Raw genomic sequence first — 19,705 nt, 5'->3', positions numbered from 1 at the left:
ACAGTTGAATTGAATGTCACATAATGGCGTGTACGTGTTTTTGGGTGTAAATGCTTTAAATCTGTGGAACTTAAAATTCCTTCTGTTTCTGTTTTGGTGTTGCTGAATTGAATCTTGCTGTTATACATTTAGGAGAGTTTGTAAGGTGTTACCAGCAGCTTCTTCATAAACGAGCTGTTTGAAATCAGGCGGCAGTAAATACGTCCGACTATAGCGCTGATGTTTCAGTCATTACAGCCAGAATTCATGACTCAAACTCTTTCCTCGCTTCAAAAACAGGGCGAGTACGACAGAGCGTCTCGTGACGGCAGTCCACAGATGCCGGGGGCCGAGACGTATCCGCGCGGGCCCCTCAAACTACCTCAGAGCCACGGCAAGCCCGGTTACCATCCCGGTTTCCAGTATCCGCCGCCCTTTCTCTACAAGCCTTCGCCCTATCACCACCCAGCCTCGCAACCCAGCCCTCCCTACACCCCGCAGGGCGCTCACTCCCAGCCGTCGTCTCCTTATATCCCGCCCGGGGCGTATCCCCCGCCCAGCTGGGGCTCGGCTTCGGAGCAGCCGCCCTCTAGGGTGTCGCACGAGCAGTTCCGGGCGGCGCTGCAGCTAGTGGTGAACCCGGGCGACCCGCGAGAGTACCTGGACAACTTCCTGAAGATCGGAGAGGGCTCCACGGGCATCGTGTGCATAGCCACGGAAAAGCACAGCGGCAAACAGGTGGCGGTTAAAAAGATGGACCTCAGGAAACAGCAGCGACGAGAACTTCTCTTCAATGAGGTGAGTCGTCGCTCTGCACGGGTCATATTGTACGTATAGTATGTGATGATGGGTGGAGAGTAGAGCTTATAACCTGAAGGTAGCCCGTTTAGTTCTCAAGCGTCTCGATCAGACATCTCTTCCCTGACACCACTGCACCTGATCTCTCTCTCTCTCTCTCTCTCTCTCTCTCTGTGTATTCACTAAGGCCAATTCACACGGATCCAACAAACACTAACAGACACAGCGTCTGTGTGAAGCCCCTGTTGGATCAAAGTAAATGAGACTTTAAAATGTTGGTTGTTGTTGGATCTGTGTGAATTGGCCTCTACTCACTACGATGGGTTAAATGAAGAAACCTGAGATGTCAGTATTTGAATCGTGTTTATTTGATCTGTTTGCAGGTGGTTATAATGCGGGATTACCATCACGAGAACGTTGTTGACATGTATAATAGTTATCTGGTTGGTGATGAACTCTGGGTAGTGATGGAGTTTTTAGAGGGCGGAGCCTTGACTGATATCGTCACTCACACCAGGTAAGACGCTGATCTTAATCATTTAATCAGACGATTAAGTTTATAAATCTTTGGGTTAGCCAGCAATAGGCGTTATGTATTTGATAAATTAAAGACGTGACGTCTTTCATTTCTGAAAAGACAATGTGTATTATTTCAGGAATTGGTTCCCTGTTATTTGAAAGTGTTGAGTTTGTGGTTTTAAGTAGGAGACACTTGAAGAGTTTGGTGTAATTACAGTCATTGGTGTTGTTCATCAGTTGGGTGTAATTGCAGCGTTCAGAAAGACGGCTGCTCGTGTCGACACCGCCAGACTCTTCATTACGTTCAGAGGAGGTGGATCTCTTGTACCACAAAAATCACTGTAAAACCCCCCGTCCACTGACCTGAGATTATAAACTCAAGATAGGCAGCATCATCTGAGACATTAGAAGCAGAAAAACCTTCATCGGATTCTCTTTCTGTTATTCTTGATGTTTCAGGGTTTCGTTGCAAAACGAGATAACTCCGTTTTGAACATTTTTGTCAAAACATGTTTATTATTATGTTATCATGTTATTATTTTGTTTTATGGTGCTACTTAGCTGTATTTTAACAAACCAACTGGAGTTGAATTGATATTAATTGGAATGCACAACCAAAAAACAAGATTTCTGAAAAAGTTTTGCAACGAAACTCTTCATTTATAGCCTGCAGTTAAAGATTAATTAGATCTGGCTGTGAGGATAAAATCATCTTTGGTTTGAAGGTTTACAGATCTTCAGACAGCTTGATGTTTCAGTTTATAGTAGTGATGCTCAAGGCCTTCATAGATTAGTAGGACATCTATCTGTTTCAATCATAGAAATTATATTTTCCAAAACAAATTGTGATATTTGGAAATGACTCATTAAGGTCCAATCCCAAATCTATTTTATACCCCTTTCCCTTGAAACAGAGTGTTACATACGAAAATATTCCCCTAAGAAATGGGACCCCACTACCAGACCATTTCAGGTCAATATATATCATTGATAGCTCCTACGTCACACATGAGTCGATGTAATAATACAATAAAATGTAATCTTACAATAAAAAAAAGTTGTGGAACTATCACAAAGTCAATAATATTAGCAAACTTTTTTGGGAGAACATTACCGTATACGTGAACACAAGATTAAATGCAACATAAAACAAGCGATTATTTGTTATTAAAATACTTTTTAATGTCAAAAAATACTTACATTTATGGGCCATATTGGACATTTATATGGGGGTAATTTCATGCCAATATTATTGAAAATGGACAGAGTAAAAGTCACAAATAGATATTACAACTTGTAAACACAAAACGCAATCTACAAATAGATTAAAAATCCACAAACACAGTCCTCGTGATCCGCAAATGTAAAACAAGATCTACGAATCGTCTTTGTGATCCACAAATATAAAGCATGATTTACAAAAAGAAATCAGTGACTTGTACTTGAAAACCAGAATTTGAATGAATGTAAAGTGACTTCTTTGCAGATGAATATCATTTTCTATTTGTAGATTGTGTCACATTTGTTTTCAGAATTCTGACACTATTGTTTCGCTTTGGTGACAAAATAATGCCATAATCGTTGAAAATGAAGAGACTACAATTTGTAAACACGAAACAAATCTGCAAATAGGTTCCAAATCTGCAAACAAACTCCTCATGATCCGCAAATGTAAAACGAGATCTACAAATATATAAAAATCCACGAACAGACTCTTCATGACATACAAATATAAAATGCGATTTACAAATAGATTTAAAATCCGCAAACCAACTCTTTATGATTCACAAATAGAAATCATCGACTTGTACTTGACAAACAGAATTTAAATGAATGCAAAGTGATTTGTCTGCGCATGAGGGTCATTATTTGTTTGTAGATTGTGTTGCATTTGTTTTCAGAATTTTGGCACAACTGTTTCGCTGGTTTCCATTAAAAAAATCTACAAATGCCCTCCTCACAATTTGTAAACAAACACAGTCTAACTTGTATTTTCCAACCATTGTAAAAAGACATTCTTACACATTCTGTGCAAAGTTTAGCATGCAAGTGTTGAATCTGTGTTTGCAGATCAAAGGGCATTCACGAATCCTTCTGCACAAGTCTACAGATCTTTTTGGCACTATCTTTCCGCAGAGTTTGTCACTACGATCCACGCGTGTAGTCAGCCAATCAGGGGTATTGCTTCAAAGTAATGCCACGCCCCCAATAAGCTCTTTTCAAAATAAAAGCTGGGCTCACTGCCATTTACCGTTGCCGGTGTTACAGCGCTGAAAGGCGGCCAGACCGCGTTATCGATATTATATTAATGATATTAAAGCATTTATGTATAGCATGGCAAATATGTAGCATTAACGTGAACTAGAACAACCCCTCGTTTAAGTTATTATCAGTGCCTGACAATTCAGCCGAGGTCATTAAATCGTTAAAAACACTGCATGAAGCGGTTTTATCCTTAAAACATCAGTGTCTCTTCAACGAACATTTGCCGAGCGTCAGCGAGCCAGCTGGATGGAGTGGAGCTGCTAAGGTGACGCAGCTAAAATAAAGCAAGCGGGTGCAACGATAATATTGGATGTTACTTGCCGTAATTAACAGAAGCCTTATTTGACAGCAGCACTAATTGAACTATTTCACCATATGCATTTAATATACATGACCGGAATGCACTTACAAATCGCGCTGTTATTAGAAACATTTAACTGTTTCCAGACTGAGCATGGAGACAAACAAGCCGTTTATAGAAGCAGCTGCCTGTCAGCGTGTACGGAATGAAGTCAAAACGGTCTCGGTTTTTAGACCGGCAGTCTGCCTGTGCCATTCCACCCTAATCCGGACTGCAAATTACATGTTAATATTATATCCACCATTTACAATCCTTCCTTTAAGGTCTGTTCTGCTTTTAACAGCTCAAAGCTATTACTCTCTGTAGCTTTCGAGTCCGTTGTAGGCTACAGGTAAATTTTGCAGTTGTTTTAGTTAACTTTGCAGAGCATTTTATTGTCGGAAATGGTCCTGGGCTGGGTTTTCCTATAACGATTGAACTTAGCACTCAAGAGCGCTTTCTACAAGGTAAAACGATCGCTCGCAGCTGGGTTTTAAGTGCTACTAACGAGTCGCTATCCCTTTGTCAAGTGCTGAAATGTCACTTACTGAATGACTCGTAATTGTAGCAGAAGCTTGTTTAGGCTAATGATCTTCAGCCGATGTGCACTAATATTTTTTAAAATATTATTAATTATTTTTCAATGACTTATTACATGTTTTAATAATTTGTGCATCATGAAATATTCTTTTTTCATATTTAGTTAGGACTCGTCCCACTGCGCAATGCCTTCTGCATTTTATAATATAGTTTAGATTTTTCTTTTTATTTGTTGTTTATTATCTATGTTTATTTATTATTAAGGATTATTGCATTGTACCGTAAATATTTATTTGGTTTCTTTAATCAGATGCCATACCCTTCAAAAAAATATTTTTTTACTGTAGCCTAGATGAATTATAGCAGCAATTGGTAGGAACCATTTATCAATTTGCTAGTACCAACTTTTACCAAAATTGTACCAAATACGTTTTCCTTCTTAATTAATTTATGTTTAGTCATTTAAATTTCATTTCTCGTTTGAATTTTAAATATATTATATTAAAGTAATTTAAACAAATAAACAAAGAAAAAAAACCCAATAAATAAATATAGCCTACATTTAAAACATTACATTATCGTTATTGCAGGAGTGCAATTTGCTGGTTGTCCTGCAGGTGACCTTGTAACACTGCTGTCTTACGATGCACTTATAAATTAACGATTACTCCAGAGCACTCGTAGATCTACGATGATTTTCGAGTGCTACTTAAGCCAGCTTTTGGGAAACGGCCCATAATTCTAAGATGAATTTTAAGATTGTTTTTACGATCTACTTAGCGATGCTTTTGGAAAAACCCAGCCCTGCTCGTTTGGAATTTGCCTGGCGCACAGCTCTAGTCAGAAAGATTAAAAGGCGGGCTTTGTTTTTAAAAAATGTAATGCATTTCTATATATTACAATAATGAACAAGTCACCCATTTATCAAGTATCGATTCATTATTTTTACTTAATCCTTTTTGCTTTTTACAAAAAGTAGAATAGGCACGCATATTCTGCATTTAGCCAAAATTATGACTGTGGCATGAAGAAACTTTCCTATTTTAGTGAAAAATAAATAAGTTCTTTTGCTATTATTACGTAGCATATATTGATGATTTTTAATAACAAATATGACCGTTTTAAACAAAACAAGTACACTGATAAAAATAATATGAAAAAAATTATACGCTGGATTTACTAAAAAAAAATACAGTGCATCATTTTTACATACACTTTTTTAAAGTAAGTTTTACATTGAATTTAAGCCTTTGCAATTTAAGCAATTGCAATGTTTAAGTAAGTTTTACATGGAGAAGCAATTAGGCCTACTAAAAATTCCATGTCAAATTTACTTTAAAAAGTGGATGCAAAAATGATGCACTATATTTTTAAGTTAATACAGCCTATTATTTTTTTTATAATTATTTAATTTCCTTCTCACAAATCTTACATGATAAAATTTAGGAATTAACTAAATAATGTGTTAATCTAGAATTACTCACATTTTTGCATTATTTGTACTCAAAAATAGTTTTTGTTTTAACCTATTTTTTTATATAATTGACTAATTTTATTTAGTTAAATTTACTAAGCCACAAAACATTTTTTACAGTGTAAAATAAGATAAACGAAGTAGGTAAAACCGCATACCCAGCTAGACACTCAAATCGAGCTAGGCACTCAAATCGAGTCAAAACAGTCTTGGCTTTTAGACCCGCAGTCTGCAATCCACCCTAACCCGGACTGCAGGTGACATGTTAAAATTATTCCACCCGTTACATCAAATCAGTAGTGGTTCAAGCATATGTGCCGAACCCCCCTCCCCTTCATTGTCCCCCAACCCTACCACCAGTGAATAAATAAATACATTAAATAAAAACAAGCACTTTAAACAAAAAGCGCACAGAATTCTTTTTTTGGTTTTTAACTGAATTCTAAACACTAAAGTTAATTCCTTAAAGTTAATTAAGGGTTAATCCCTAGTCCTCCCCTTGCGAGTTGTTTTTTGTTCAGGGCCTAAATGTGCATTGAAATATAGTTGAATGTATTTCATAAAATTAATAAAAGATATACAATTATAAATTATTGTTGAATTATCCCTTTTTCCAAGTATGTCATTATGCACAATGTATCAAACTTTGAAAATGAAACAAAAACAATTACTTAAAAGTCCTTTTAAAAGCAGTAGTTATTAATGACATAACTGTATATACTGTACATTGTATATTTTGCACGTTTCTCATCCTCTTTTTAATCCTGCTTGACTGAAGGCTTCCGTTAGAACGTTTCTCGTTTGTCGTAAGGTTTTTGTACATTAAAGCTGTTGAGTTTCTCCCGTGGACTTTTCCCCCTCGCGCTCGGGCACGCTGTCTGCACGCTGTATATGAACTTGAACGCACCGCCTAAAGTCGAGGGCAGGGCGCACACTTCTAGTTCTAAACAGGTTAACTGAAAGCACAATGACATTAAATGAGCTGACGCCTATTTCGTTTTTTTTTTTTTTCGCAGACGCGCACAGCTCCAGTCAGGACATATTAGCCAGTTTTGTATATCAGTAGGTTCCAAACTATTGAAACCCCATACGTATTTACAAGACCTACATTTTTTTATAGAAATATAGGGGAAAAACACATTTGTTCCCTTTTAGTAGTTTTTTAACAAGTTTACTTAAATAATATTAAAATATCAAATAATTGTTTAGGCTAAATCATAATTGTTTAGGCTACTGTATTTGCACTGATGGAAATGATATATTAGAAAAATACAATGAATTTTCAAGGCTGCAGAGAACTAGCAGATATGGCTACTGAGGATTTAATTATATTATTTTATTACACGGCTCTCTGGAATGCTTGATTCTGATTGGTCAGTTGAGACATTTGCAGGTTCGTTATTTTCAAATAATAACCGCTCCAAATTAATAACGCATAGCCGGACTACTTGTAAAATCGCTCCGCGCCAATAAAGATCAATAAGATCTTTATCTGTTTGGCGCCATCTTGTGACAAACACTGGACAACCACGACAAGACACAGACAGCTTACTGAGACTGAACTTGACAAAATAGAGCATGACAGCTACGAAGCCAACACACACAAAAATACAGAATGGGGATTAAAACTTCTCAAAGACTGGCTAAAAGAGAAAAAATGGAGACAGACAAGTATGAAGCAGAGGATCTTAATAAGGTATTACGATCATTTTATGCATCTGTGCAAAGTTTCGCGGAAGGATAAAAATGTTAATTTAAAACAAATATGCTAATAAAATGTTTCAAATTCATATTCATGTCCAGTTTTTTTTCTTATGTGGCAAGTAGCCGTGTAATAAGCGGGATAATTTAGAGGCATCCAGTAGTTATTGGGAAATAAGCCCCTTCAGTGTGATACAAGACCCTCCGCTTTGCGTCGGGTCCTGATCACACTGTCGGGGCTTATTTCCCAATAACTACCGGCTGCCTCTACATTATCCCTTACTTAATAGTCAGCGAGTCCCACTCCGGCCCTCATTTTGAGTGTCTAGCTGGGTGCACATTTTTACCGACTTTCTTTTTCCTATTTTGGTAAAAAATTAACAAGTTCTATTATTATGTAGCATACATTGATTTTTTTTATAACAAATATGACTGACTTATTCATTGGCAAATGCAGAACAATGAGGAGAAAGCAAAGGTAGGCAACACGCCTTTCTCCCTTATATGATTAAAGGCTTAAATGTCATTTTTAAAACGAAAGCACATGCTTGTCAAATTTATGCTGGCTGGTTAAATGCAGAATCAACAATATCTTAATTTTTTTTCGATATATTTGTTCGTATTCATTGACCCTTTTTTTTTTGTGCCAATTAGCACGATTTTCTTTTTCCTGTCACTCAGCACGAATTTCTATAGCCTATATTGTTTTCCATGAACACAAATACTTATATCAAATACTGCCTGACGAAATTTTGTGACCGAGCCAGCATAAATTTGACAAGCTTAAACAGTCCGCTTTCGGTTTAAATTTGTTTTTAAATTAAATACATTTTAAAATTACATTTAGCTTATGTTCCCCATGATTAATCTTCTCATCGCAAGGTAGAGGCGTGTCGCCTATGTTCTACATGTTCCTTGTTGTTCTGCATTTGCCAATAAATAAATAAATAGGCTACTTAGTTTGTTTAAAACTGTCATATTTGCTAGATAATAATAGCAAAATAACTTATTTATTTATCACTAAAGGAAGGTTCCTTCAACGCCACAGTCATAATTTTGATTAAATTCAGAATATGCCTGCCTATTCTACTTTTTGTAAAATGCAAAAGGGATTAAGTGAAAATAATTACTTGATAAATGGATAGCCTAATCAGTCCTGACTAGAGCTGTGTGCCAGGCACATTCCAAACGAACAGGGCTGGGTTTCCCGATAACGATTAAACTTAGCACTTAAGAGCGCTTTCTACGAGCTACTTAACGAACATTCGTTTTTCATTTACGTGCGTTTCCCAAAGATGCACGTATAACGATCGCTCGCAACTGGGTAATGCAATAATCCTTAATAATAAATAAACATAGATAATAAACAACAAATAAAAAGAAAAATCTAAACTATATTATAAAATGCAGAAGGCATTGCGCAGTGGGACGAGTCCTAACTAAATATGAAAAAAGAATATTTCATGATGCGCAAATTATTAAAACATGTAATAAGTCATTGAAAAATAATTAATAATATTTTAAAAAATATTAGTGCACATCGGCTGAAGATCATTAGCCTAAACAAGCTTCTTCTACAATTACGAGTCATTCAGTAAGTGACATTTCAGCACTTGACAAAGGGATAGCGACTCGTTAGTAGCACTTAAAACCCAGCTGCGAGCGATCGTTTTACCTTGTAGAAAGCGCTCTTGAGTGCTAAGTTCAATCGTTATAGGAAAACCCAGCCCAGGACCATTTCCGACAATAAAATGCTCTGCAAAGTTAACTAAAACAACTGCAAAATTTACCTGTAGCCTACAACGGACTCGAAAGCTACAGAGAGTAATAGCTTTGAGCTGTTAAAAGCAGAACAGACCTTAAAGGAAGGATTGTAAATGGTGGATATAATATTAACATGTAATTTGCAGTCCGGATTAGGGTGGAATGGCACAGGCAGACTGCCGGTCTAAAAACCGAGACCGTTTTGACTTCATTCCGTACACGCTGACAGGCAGCTGCTTCTGTAAACGGCTTGTTTGTCTCCATGCTCAGTCTGGAAACAGTTAAATGTTTCTAATAACAGCGCGATTTGTAAGTGCATTCCGGTCATGTATATTAAATGCATATGGTGAAATAGTTCAATTAGTGCTGCTGTCAAATAAGGCTCATGTTTTTGTTAATTACGGCAAGTAACATCCAATATTATCGTTGCACCCGCTTGCTTTATTTTAGCTGCGTCACCTTAGCAGCTCCACTCCATCCAGCTGGCTCGCTGACGCTCGGCAAATGTTCGTTGAAGAGACACTGATGTTTTAAGGATAAAACCGCTTCATGCAGTGTTTTTAACGATTTAATGACCTCGGCTGAATTGTCAGGCACTGATAGTAACTTAAACGAGGGGTTGTTCTAGTTCACGTTAATGCTACATATTTGCCATGCTATACATAAATGCTTTAATATAATTAATATAATATCGATAACGCGGTCTGGCCGCCTTTCAGCGCTGTAACACCGGCAACGGTAAATGGCAGTGAGCCCAGCTTTTATTTTGAAAAGAGCTTATTGAGGGGGCGTGGCATTACTTTGAAGCAATACCCCTGATTGGCTGACTACACGCGTGGATCGTAGTGACAAACTCTGCGGAAAGATAGTGCCAAAAAGATCTGTAGACTTGTGCAGAAGGATTCGTGAATGCCCTTTGATCTGCAAACACAGATTCAACACTTGCATGCTAAACTTTGCACAGAATGTGTAAGAATGTCTTTTTACAATTGTTGGAAAATACAAGTTAGACTGTGTTTGTTTGCAAATTGTGAGGAGGGCATTTGTAGATTTTTTTAATGGAAACCAGCGAAACAGTTGTGCCAAAATTCTGAAAACAAATGCAACACAATCTACAAACAAATAATGACCCTCATGCGCAGACAAATCACTTTGCATTCATTTAAATTCTGTTTGTCAAGTACAAGTCGATGATTTCTATTTGTGAATCATAAAGAGTTGGTTTGCGGATTTTAAATCTATTTGTAAATCGCATTTTATATTTGTATGTCATGAAGAGTCTGTTCGTGGATTTTTATATATTTGTAGATCTCGTTTTACATTTGCGGATCATGAGGAGTTTGTTTGCAGATTTGGAACCTATTTGCAGATTTGTTTCGTGTTTACAAATTGTAGTCTCTTCATTTTCAACGATTATGGCATTATTTTGTCACCAAAGCGAAACAATAGTGTCAGAATTCTGAAAACAAATGTGACACAATCTACAAATAGAAAATGATATTCATCTGCAAAGAAGTCACTTTACATTCATTCAAATTCTGGTTTTCAAGTACAAGTCACTGATTTCTTTTTGTAAATCATGCTTTATATTTGTGGATCACAAAGACGATTCGTAGATCTTGTTTTACATTTGCGGATCACGAGGACTGTGTTTGTGGATTTTTAATCTATTTGTAGATTGCGTTTTGTATTTACAAGTTGTAATATCTATTTGTGACTTTTACTCTGTCCATTTTCAATAATATTGGCATCAAATTACCCCCATACATTTATCCTACCCCTTCGTCTGAAGTGTGGTCCGGAAAAATCTTCACCCCAAATGAACACACCAAACAAGGGGAAGGAGTAAGAGGTAGAATTTGGGATTGGGCCTTAAATGTGTTTGCTTATGAATGATATGATTCTGACTTGATTATTTTACAGTATGTGTGCAAACTGAAAACACAGAGAGACACAATACTTTGGCAAATATTCATTGTGTGTGTGTGTGTGTGTGTGTGTGTGTGTGTGTGTGTGTGTGTGTGTGTGTGTGTGTGTGTTTGTGTTAAATGTGGGCCAGTAAATAATCACATAGTAGCTCTGTGAGAGAGAGAAATGTTATTGCTCAGAAACGTCTCAGGAGATTTCATGTAGTTTCTGTTTCATTGTTTTCTCTGATCAGATGGCCGTGGGAGAATCAGATGAGAAATGTTTGAGTTGACAGTGTGTGAGATCTGTGATGTTTCTGAGAGACGTCTGCTGGTTTTGTTTTAGGATGAATGAGGAGCAGATCGCTACGGTGTGTCTGTCTGTGTTAAGAGCTCTGTCGTATCTACACAAACAGGGTGTCATTCACAGAGACATCAAGAGCGATTCAATCCTCCTGACCAGCGACGGACGCGTGAGTCAAAACACACAATACAGACTAATCACGAGCGGTTGATTTTACTCTTACTCTTGTGTACTTATCTGGTGTACATCTGATCATATTCATTGTACTCGCTCTGATGAGAAACATTTGTGAACAAAGATTGTCATTAAACTGTCCACTGAACCACACAAAACTGCTGTGTAGAGTATGTGGATTAAGATATTGTCATTACCTGTATGTGCTCGAGGTTCAGTGGAGAGAAAAATCATCAAGGATCATAATTAGACGCTAATAAACTCTCTATGTGACTTTGTCTTTGTTGTTAATAATATTCATCTCTTTTCCTCAGATTAAACTCTCAGATTTTGGTTTCTGTGCTCAAGTGTCTAAAGATGTTCCCAAGAGAAAGTCTCTGGTCGGGACGCCGTACTGGATGGCACCTGAGGTCATCTCCAGATTACCCTACGGCACCGAGGTAAAAACCCAACCGGCTGATGTTTCATCATAAATGAGTTCACTCAACTGATCCAAAATCTTCTGTTATTCATGTCACATAATCTTATTTTGTTCATGTGAGTCGGTCGCTCTGCAGAAATCATGCTATGAAGAGATGTTTTGGTAATAATGTGGTTCAATTTCTCATCGTCTTCATTAAATGAGCATTTGCTCTGTGATAAATAGTCAGTAACGTTCATCTTAACCACGTTGTGTGCTGGTAGGTGGACATCTGGTCTCTGGGCATCATGGTGATCGAGATGGTTGATGGAGAACCTCCGTACTTTAATGAGCCTCCACTACAGGCCATGAGACGAATTCGAGACAACCTGCCCCCTCGACTAAAAGAGTCACATAAGGTGAGGAGAAACATCTCACCCACCACAGCAGATGCGCCTTTAACGTTCACTAACATTTATTACATAAAAACATCTAATGCGCTACATATCATTTACAGATTTAACCTTGAAAAATCCTTTTTTAATTTTATTCTGTTGTACTTAAACCATTGTTTATAGTGTAAAAAATATACGGTATGAAATATAAACCCATGTGTGACCTTACAGCACAAAGGTCACACAAAGATTCCTTCATCAATCAAAGCGACTCATTATGATAAACACCAAGTGATATATTGCATTTAAATGATGGTTGTAATAAAGTTTCACAGCATGTTTTCTTTTGTTTTTGCCAGGTGTCATCTGTTCTTCAAGCCTTTCTGGACCTGATGTTGGTGAGAGAGCCGTCACAGCGAGCCTCGGCCCAAGAGCTCTTACAGCATCCATTCCTGAAGCTGTCGGGACCGCCGTCCTGTATCGTACCCCTGATGAGACATTACAGACTCCACTAAACACACGTCACGCTATTGTACCCACTTTAGATCATCACTTCATGAACACGAGCAGAAGACGTTTCGTCTTTGACTTTACTTGATCATTAATGTGTGAACCGTAGTAAATCTGGTCGTTCACATTATTAAACAGCATCTTCTCGCACTAAGAACAAAAGATGTATTTTAGAGAGCAATTGTAAGTTTTACTTGTACAGTTTTGATAAACCACAGTATTTTTGTTTTGATGTTACCACGATTTAAGGGGCAGTGTTAACGCAGAGTTTGAAAGTTTATGCAAAATAAAAAGAAAATTTCGTACCTGTTTCTATTTAATTTCTTTTTTTAGGTACAGTCATTTAAACACCCTGTTGCAGAAAGATATGTGATATATATATATATTTATTCTACATTTGTAAATATTCCTGTAAGAGTGCGAAGGTCACGCCAGACCTGTACGAGCTGGGTGCTTTTGTTTTTTATTTCTAAACAGAAAGTTTAGTTTTCTGTGTCGTGGCTCTTTTCTCATTAGTGCTCATTTTTGAAAAGTTACGGAGAGCGCTGCTGGCTGTGTCATAGCAGATAGCAATAGTGAAACAACATCTTTCACACAAAGTTCATCAAAGACGAGCAATACTTACATCGGTAATAATCCGTCCCAGTGTTTTCTCATGGATTTGACTGTAAGTGTCTCACCGTCTCTTGTGTCTCAGTGCTCACTGTGATCTATAAATATAAAGGTATATTTCTGCCATAACCTGTAGGATGTACAGATCTCATGTGGCGTTTGTATAGCACTATTGCATGTCTTGTCACTAAAAGCTGGTTTCAATAAAAAACAACACACAAACGTGTTACATGTCATGCTTCGCTTTATTTATGGAGTGGCTTTTCTGTTGTTTTACACAAATGATGTTGAGCAATTTCAGATATAGGGTATGAGCGCGGGCCATAAATCAGATCTCAGATCAGCTTCTAAACAGAAATGCTTTGCTTATAATGAAACTGCTGCTAGTGTGAGATCAATACTCAATATCTCTGCTCTATTGATCTCAAGCTCATCTTGTTTTAATGCAGTGTGGAGATCTTCTTGTCCATATTGATCTTTCATTCATCTAGTTGTCATGTTAGATTCTCCTCACCACAGGCGAGTTGAGTTTAAACATAAAGATCAGAAGATCTTCATCATCATCATCTGTAACAATCTACAGCAACATCTGTAGAGCTCTTTAGTAAGACAAAAACACAAAGATTCAGATATATTTATGATTAAACCATAAAGATCAACAGAAAACAACATTTTATACACTCTCACTTGTTCATCACAGATGAAACTCTTGTTGTTTTCAATAAATTGTTCGCCATTATTGTGTTATCATCTCATATAGTAATCTTTATATACTTTATTTATAATATCAACATCTCTTTTTAATGCATTCATGTAATAAACAACAGAATTACACTACAAGAGTCAGGGACAGGAAATCTTTTAAAAATCTATTAACACTACGAGACATTTTACAACAATGTTTGAAAAGTAAAATGGGTTGAGAAGCAACACACAGACATCATCAGGGCTTTTCACACTCGAGATAGTTATTATTAACCCCGGGTAAACACAATCCTGGGTTATCCGTTTCACACTGTACATACCAGCGGTTAACCCTGGCTATTAATAATCGGACATTCCAAACTAAACATTCCTAAACCCTGGGTTAACAACGTTCTTATTTGCATATTCTTGGTGTCAAAACTCAATGATTGGATAAATAAAGCTGTGTTAGACATTAAAACAGCACGCTACCGCTTTAAACCAGCGTTCGTCTCACACTAGTCTTTGCTCTTACGACTCTTTACTACAGTTCAGGGCCTGTATTCATGAAAAATCTTAGATTTACATTAGAAGCAACTCTTTCAACTAACACAATTCTTATAAATGTGGGCATTTAAATGAAAGAAAAGATCCTAGTAAAGAAAGAAGTAATTCAGAAACCCTTAAAAGAGGACTTAATGTCCAGAACCAGATTGTTATGAGTATGGACAAAGACTTTTAAGAGGCTTAAGAGTTTCTTTAGCAGCATGGAAAGTGGACAAAATGCATGAAAAGTAAAGCACACGATGCATGACAGTGAGTTAATAAGACACAACACATTAGATCGTACAGAGATCATGTTTGTGAGCGATCTTATTTAAGACATGATGACATCTCTGACATAGCGCAGAAATTAAAGTAGTCACTACATTAAAGGAAAACTACACTATACATTAAAGCACACACATTGAAAACAGATTGCTATGTATTTATTTGTAAGTTGAGATAAGAACATAGTAAAATATTGAAAAACTGTGGTGTTTTCTTTTTACTACAGTAACCGATTCAGCAAAGACAAAATGCAGCAGAGATGATTTGGGTTTGTTAGACGTCTATAAGCAAAATGAACCTTGTGTCGCTGTTTATTTCCCATCAAATACATTATTATTATAAAAGTATGACATTACAGCATGGTACCTAAATAAATAAATGTGTGTGTTTATGTGCGAGTACGATAAAACAGGAAAAAGTATTCCTGTAATTTAAAAACTGATGGCTTATAAGAGACCCTATAGATAAAAGCACTCTTCTCATTGCTCTCCGATTGGTCCTGAAGCTAAGACTCCTGCGTAGAGGTTTTTAAAGGTGCAGTGTGTAATTTTTAGAAGGATCTCTTGACAGAAATGCTAAATATTATACAAAACTATATTATCAGGGGTGTATAAAGAAGACCTTTCATAATGAACCATTATGTTTTTAGTACCTTAGAATAAGAGGTTTTTATCTATATACACAGAGGGTCCCCCTACGTGGAAGTCGCCATTTTGTGCCACCATGTTTCTACAGAAGCTTTTAAAGGACAAACTTTTTTACAAAGTTGTCTCAGACGATAACATGTTTTTCCGGTCCCTAACTCTATGCGTTTCAAAAGCGAGGGGTGAGCAGTGGACTGAGCCGTTGGTTGCAATTCACAACCTTACCACTAGAGGCCATTAAAATTTACACACTGCACCTTTAAGTTAAATTCTGAATACAGGCCCTGGAGTTTTCATCGTTCTTCACTTTATTACACCTTTCCCTCAATGTTAAAACATCTCTTTACACAACATGTGTAGTTTCTGTGACGGTATACACACAGTCAGATTGTGATATGAGATGCTCTTCAGTTTCTGTGTCACATGCTAACCCCGCTTCATTTCACACTGTACACGTTTGGGCCACCGTTAACCCTGTATGCTTCAGAGCAGAGCTTCGTGGGTTAATTTCAGGGATAACCCGTTTCTAAATGACAAGTGTGAAACGCTCGATAACCGGGGGTTAAAAGTGGGGTTTAGAATAAAGATAAACCAGGGTTAAGCCCAGTGTGAAAAGTCCTTCAGGAGAGTCGGCCGTCTGAAGACGATCACATTACGTTCTTGTAGAGCGAGCGGTCTCGGGGCAACTGCGGCTGTTGTGCGGTCAGTTTCAGGTGAAAATGATAAACTGAGATGGTGATGACGATGATGAGGCCGAGGATGAGACCCAACACCAGAGGCAGGGTTTGCTCCAGCTGCTCCCGCTGGTCTGTGATGCATTTATACGCTGCAGGAGAAAATCAACAGATGGTCAAACGCTGCAGATAAACATCTTTGTTCACTACATGAGATGTCTTTCATTCTGAGCTGTGATGATTTATCATATAAACATTACAATGCAATCTCACTGTGTCTCTCTCTCTCTCTCTCTCTCTATCTGCGTTTTTACTTTTAATTAAGATTACCATTCTTATTACTCTAATCCATTAAAAAAAGTGTTTATCATAGTACAATTATAGTAGTACTTCTGCCTCAAATCACATCAAATACACAAACCATACACAAACAGAGACACACACAGACTCATTACAAGGTTTACTGTGTGTCTGAACCAATTACACAGCAAATCAAGAGGCCGCCCAATCAAAAAACCAAACACTACATTTCTTAACATCATAATCTTCTAGAAGTATAACAGGAGACAATCAGATAATAAAAGATTAGATAATAAAAGCCAAATAAATCTTTTGTTTTTAAATGTGAGCAGATATCTCAGTGAAATGAGTTTTTGTTCCTTTCCCGAAGAAACGATTTAAAACGACTTCACTTTACTGCGGTAAACGAATATTTTACCCTCACAGATCAACAGAATGAGATTTTCCAGGTCACTAGAGAACAGATATCAGATAATAATAATAATAATAAAACACTGGGTAACTACCATCACTGCTCACAGTCACCATTATTTTCCACAGCATTTATTACACTCATGAGATTTACACACACATGTTTGTTGTTCTGTTTGTGCGTTTGCTTACGTTCACTGAACATAAAGTCACTCTTGATGTCGAAGGCCTGAACCTGGATGTCGTACAGCGAGACTGTGATTCCCTTCTGATGGTCAGTGGAGATCAACGTGAGCGTTTGTTGAGCCGTACACACGTACGATCGACCGGCAGGCGTCACGAGCGCCGACAGACGGTGTGTGCTGGCTGTGTGTTTCCCCGCTGGATACAAACACACAACAACACAATTACTGAAGATCACGACTCAACTAAATTCATCACTTACATCGCTTTCATTACACAGATGGCCAGGTGCCTATATCTCAAATATTTTGCTTGTTGGATCAAAACATTTCTGTAAAAGAATTCAAGAACACAAACTTTTATATTGTCTGTTTTAAACGCAATATATAACAGAATAATTGTTTTTTTAAAGGTGCTGAAATAATAAAGCCAGACAAAAACAAACAAAACACAGAATGAAGCCCATAAAGAAAGAGATGCATTCTGCAGAATCTGCAGCTGATCACGATGTCATCGCATGAGTCCTGCTGCACACTGCAGCATCACAAACAATAAGCTTTTGTGTCTTTGATTAAACCTGGACTTTTTTAATAAATATGATGAGATTTAAAATAATTTATCTATAATTTAAAGAACATTTATAAATAATGATCAATGAACAATTATTATTTATTAAATTCTTGTCAAATTGTAATCAGTAGGTTTTCCTGTAATTGTACATGTACTTTTCCTCTCAGCCTTACATCTTAGATTTTAATGTTAGTAGAAATGTTGCTGTACTGTGATTGTGTGCTGTACTCACGGTTATAAGCGTTTACAAAGTGTGTCACCTCTGATGTGTCGTAAACCAGCTGAACCTTGTTAATCTTCCACACTTCACTTTCTTTACCTTCACTGCCCATGATGCGGCTCTCCTGCACACACGCACGCGCACACACAGACTTGATTAAAATATATTTTTATGGAGCCTCGAGTTTACACTTTTTTACGCTTAACTGTATGAGTGAGGATATTTTAATCAAATCCTTCAGAAATGATCATAATAACTTCATTCACCTTCGAGAAGAAGATGCGGAACGTGAACGCACGATTAATCCACGAGATGTGCAGCTCAGATTCACGCGCGCCGCATTTTCCCGCGATCTCCGCGCCGCGCGGGATCGACAAAGACGTCTGCTCCGTTATTAACTACACACAATTTAAACAACACACAATCATTACAAACTATTACACACATTAACACATCATCTGATCATTTAAGGTTTTGGTAAAGTTTAAATTAAGTAAACCCGCCACATCAACGCTACAGATAAATCACCTGAAAACCTGTTTTATAATTCTCATAAAATATATCAAAACGTGTTTATATGCTACTTACAATAAAAACACATTTAACAGTTGAACATAAAAATGATGACAGTAATCACGATCGTGTTCTTACATCGATTCCATTAAGCGCGAGCACATCATACGGAATGAGGAATTTCACCGCAAACTCCGCCATCAGGCACGTGCTCCCGTTCTCTCGAACTACAAATATATCCCGATCGGGATTCGGTGACAGACCGGACAGATTCTCCACCTCAGCTTCAGCAGAGACTCGTGACAGAACGCCTGCACACATTAAACAACACATCAGCTGCGTTGCGTTAACGCGTTTATACTTCTGCATGAGTTTCTCTATTCATCTCATTTACTCTGGTAACGTTAGTTAAGTACTGCAATGCTGAAAATAGTGTCGCTCGTTTTTTTCTCAGGTGTAAGACGCCTTAAAATAAGCTTGATGTGACTATTTAAAGAAAAGATGAAAATCTATCGATCTGTAAAAATCACGAGAAGCAGAACTTACAGAGAAGACAGAAGAGAAAAAGATGATGAAACTCCATCACAGCAGCAGAAAGACTCCGATCTGAAGAAAATCCCACTCAAGATCCGCGCGCGCGTGTGTGTGTGTGTGCGTGGATCACTTTCAGCAGATCTTCAGCAGAGCATCTCGGATGGCACAAACGCAGGTGCGCGTGATTTACGCGTCTAGATTCCCCTCAGCGCACTGCACGTGCTGCATATGTCTCACAGAAACACAGAAGTGCAAAGCTGGAGGTGCATTGCTGTACTCGTGATCAGACGCAACAGAAGTTGATCGGACAGTCTGATCCTGCAGTGCTGTTCGCGCATCTGTGGTCCCAGCTGCCTGCGGTTGTAATGCGTGAACCCCCCCCACCCCTACGACAAAACGCAGATCGTCTTTATCTATGATCGTGTTTCAAAGTTACTACACTGCATAAAATGCATTTAA

General features: G+C 37.6%; 2 protein-coding genes across 7 annotated transcripts in view; one reads left to right on the top strand and one right to left on the bottom strand.

Annotated features, from left to right (window-relative positions):
• Window positions 1–15,217, top strand: part of pak5 (p21 protein (Cdc42/Rac)-activated kinase 5) — a 36,287-nt gene extending 21,070 nt beyond the window's left edge. For all 6 annotated transcript variants that reach the window (XM_073811366.1, XM_073811363.1, XM_073811367.1 and 3 more), the window contains 6 exons: window positions 280–777; window positions 1,161–1,294; window positions 11,634–11,760; window positions 12,080–12,205; window positions 12,450–12,584; window positions 12,920–15,217. In XM_073811366.1, coding sequence (XP_073667467.1) covers window positions 280–777; window positions 1,161–1,294; window positions 11,634–11,760; window positions 12,080–12,205; window positions 12,450–12,584; window positions 12,920–13,075 — 1,176 coding nt within the window. In that variant the 3' untranslated portion in view covers window positions 13,076–15,217. The remainder of the gene's footprint in view (window positions 1–279; window positions 778–1,160; window positions 1,295–11,633; window positions 11,761–12,079; window positions 12,206–12,449; window positions 12,585–12,919) is intronic.
• lamp5 (lysosomal associated membrane protein family member 5) lies at window positions 14,303–19,574 on the bottom strand. Its single transcript, XM_065275178.1, has 6 exons — window positions 19,259–19,574; window positions 18,851–19,023; window positions 18,466–18,597; window positions 18,212–18,323; window positions 17,419–17,607; window positions 14,303–16,667 (listed from the first exon to the last, which is right to left on the bottom strand). Exons 1-6 carry the CDS (start codon window positions 19,293–19,295, stop codon window positions 16,489–16,491), a joined length of 822 nt encoding a protein of 273 aa, XP_065131250.1. The 5' UTR covers window positions 19,296–19,574; the 3' UTR covers window positions 14,303–16,488.
• Window positions 19,575–19,705: the final 131 nt, after the last annotated feature.

This window comes from Paramisgurnus dabryanus, chromosome 12 (assembly GCF_030506205.2).
Source record: "Paramisgurnus dabryanus chromosome 12, PD_genome_1.1, whole genome shotgun sequence".
Taxonomy (NCBI): domain Eukaryota; kingdom Metazoa; phylum Chordata; class Actinopteri; order Cypriniformes; family Cobitidae; genus Paramisgurnus; species Paramisgurnus dabryanus.
The sequence above is the reverse complement of the archived record's forward strand: the minus strand, read 5'-3'. Positions and strand labels throughout refer to the sequence as shown.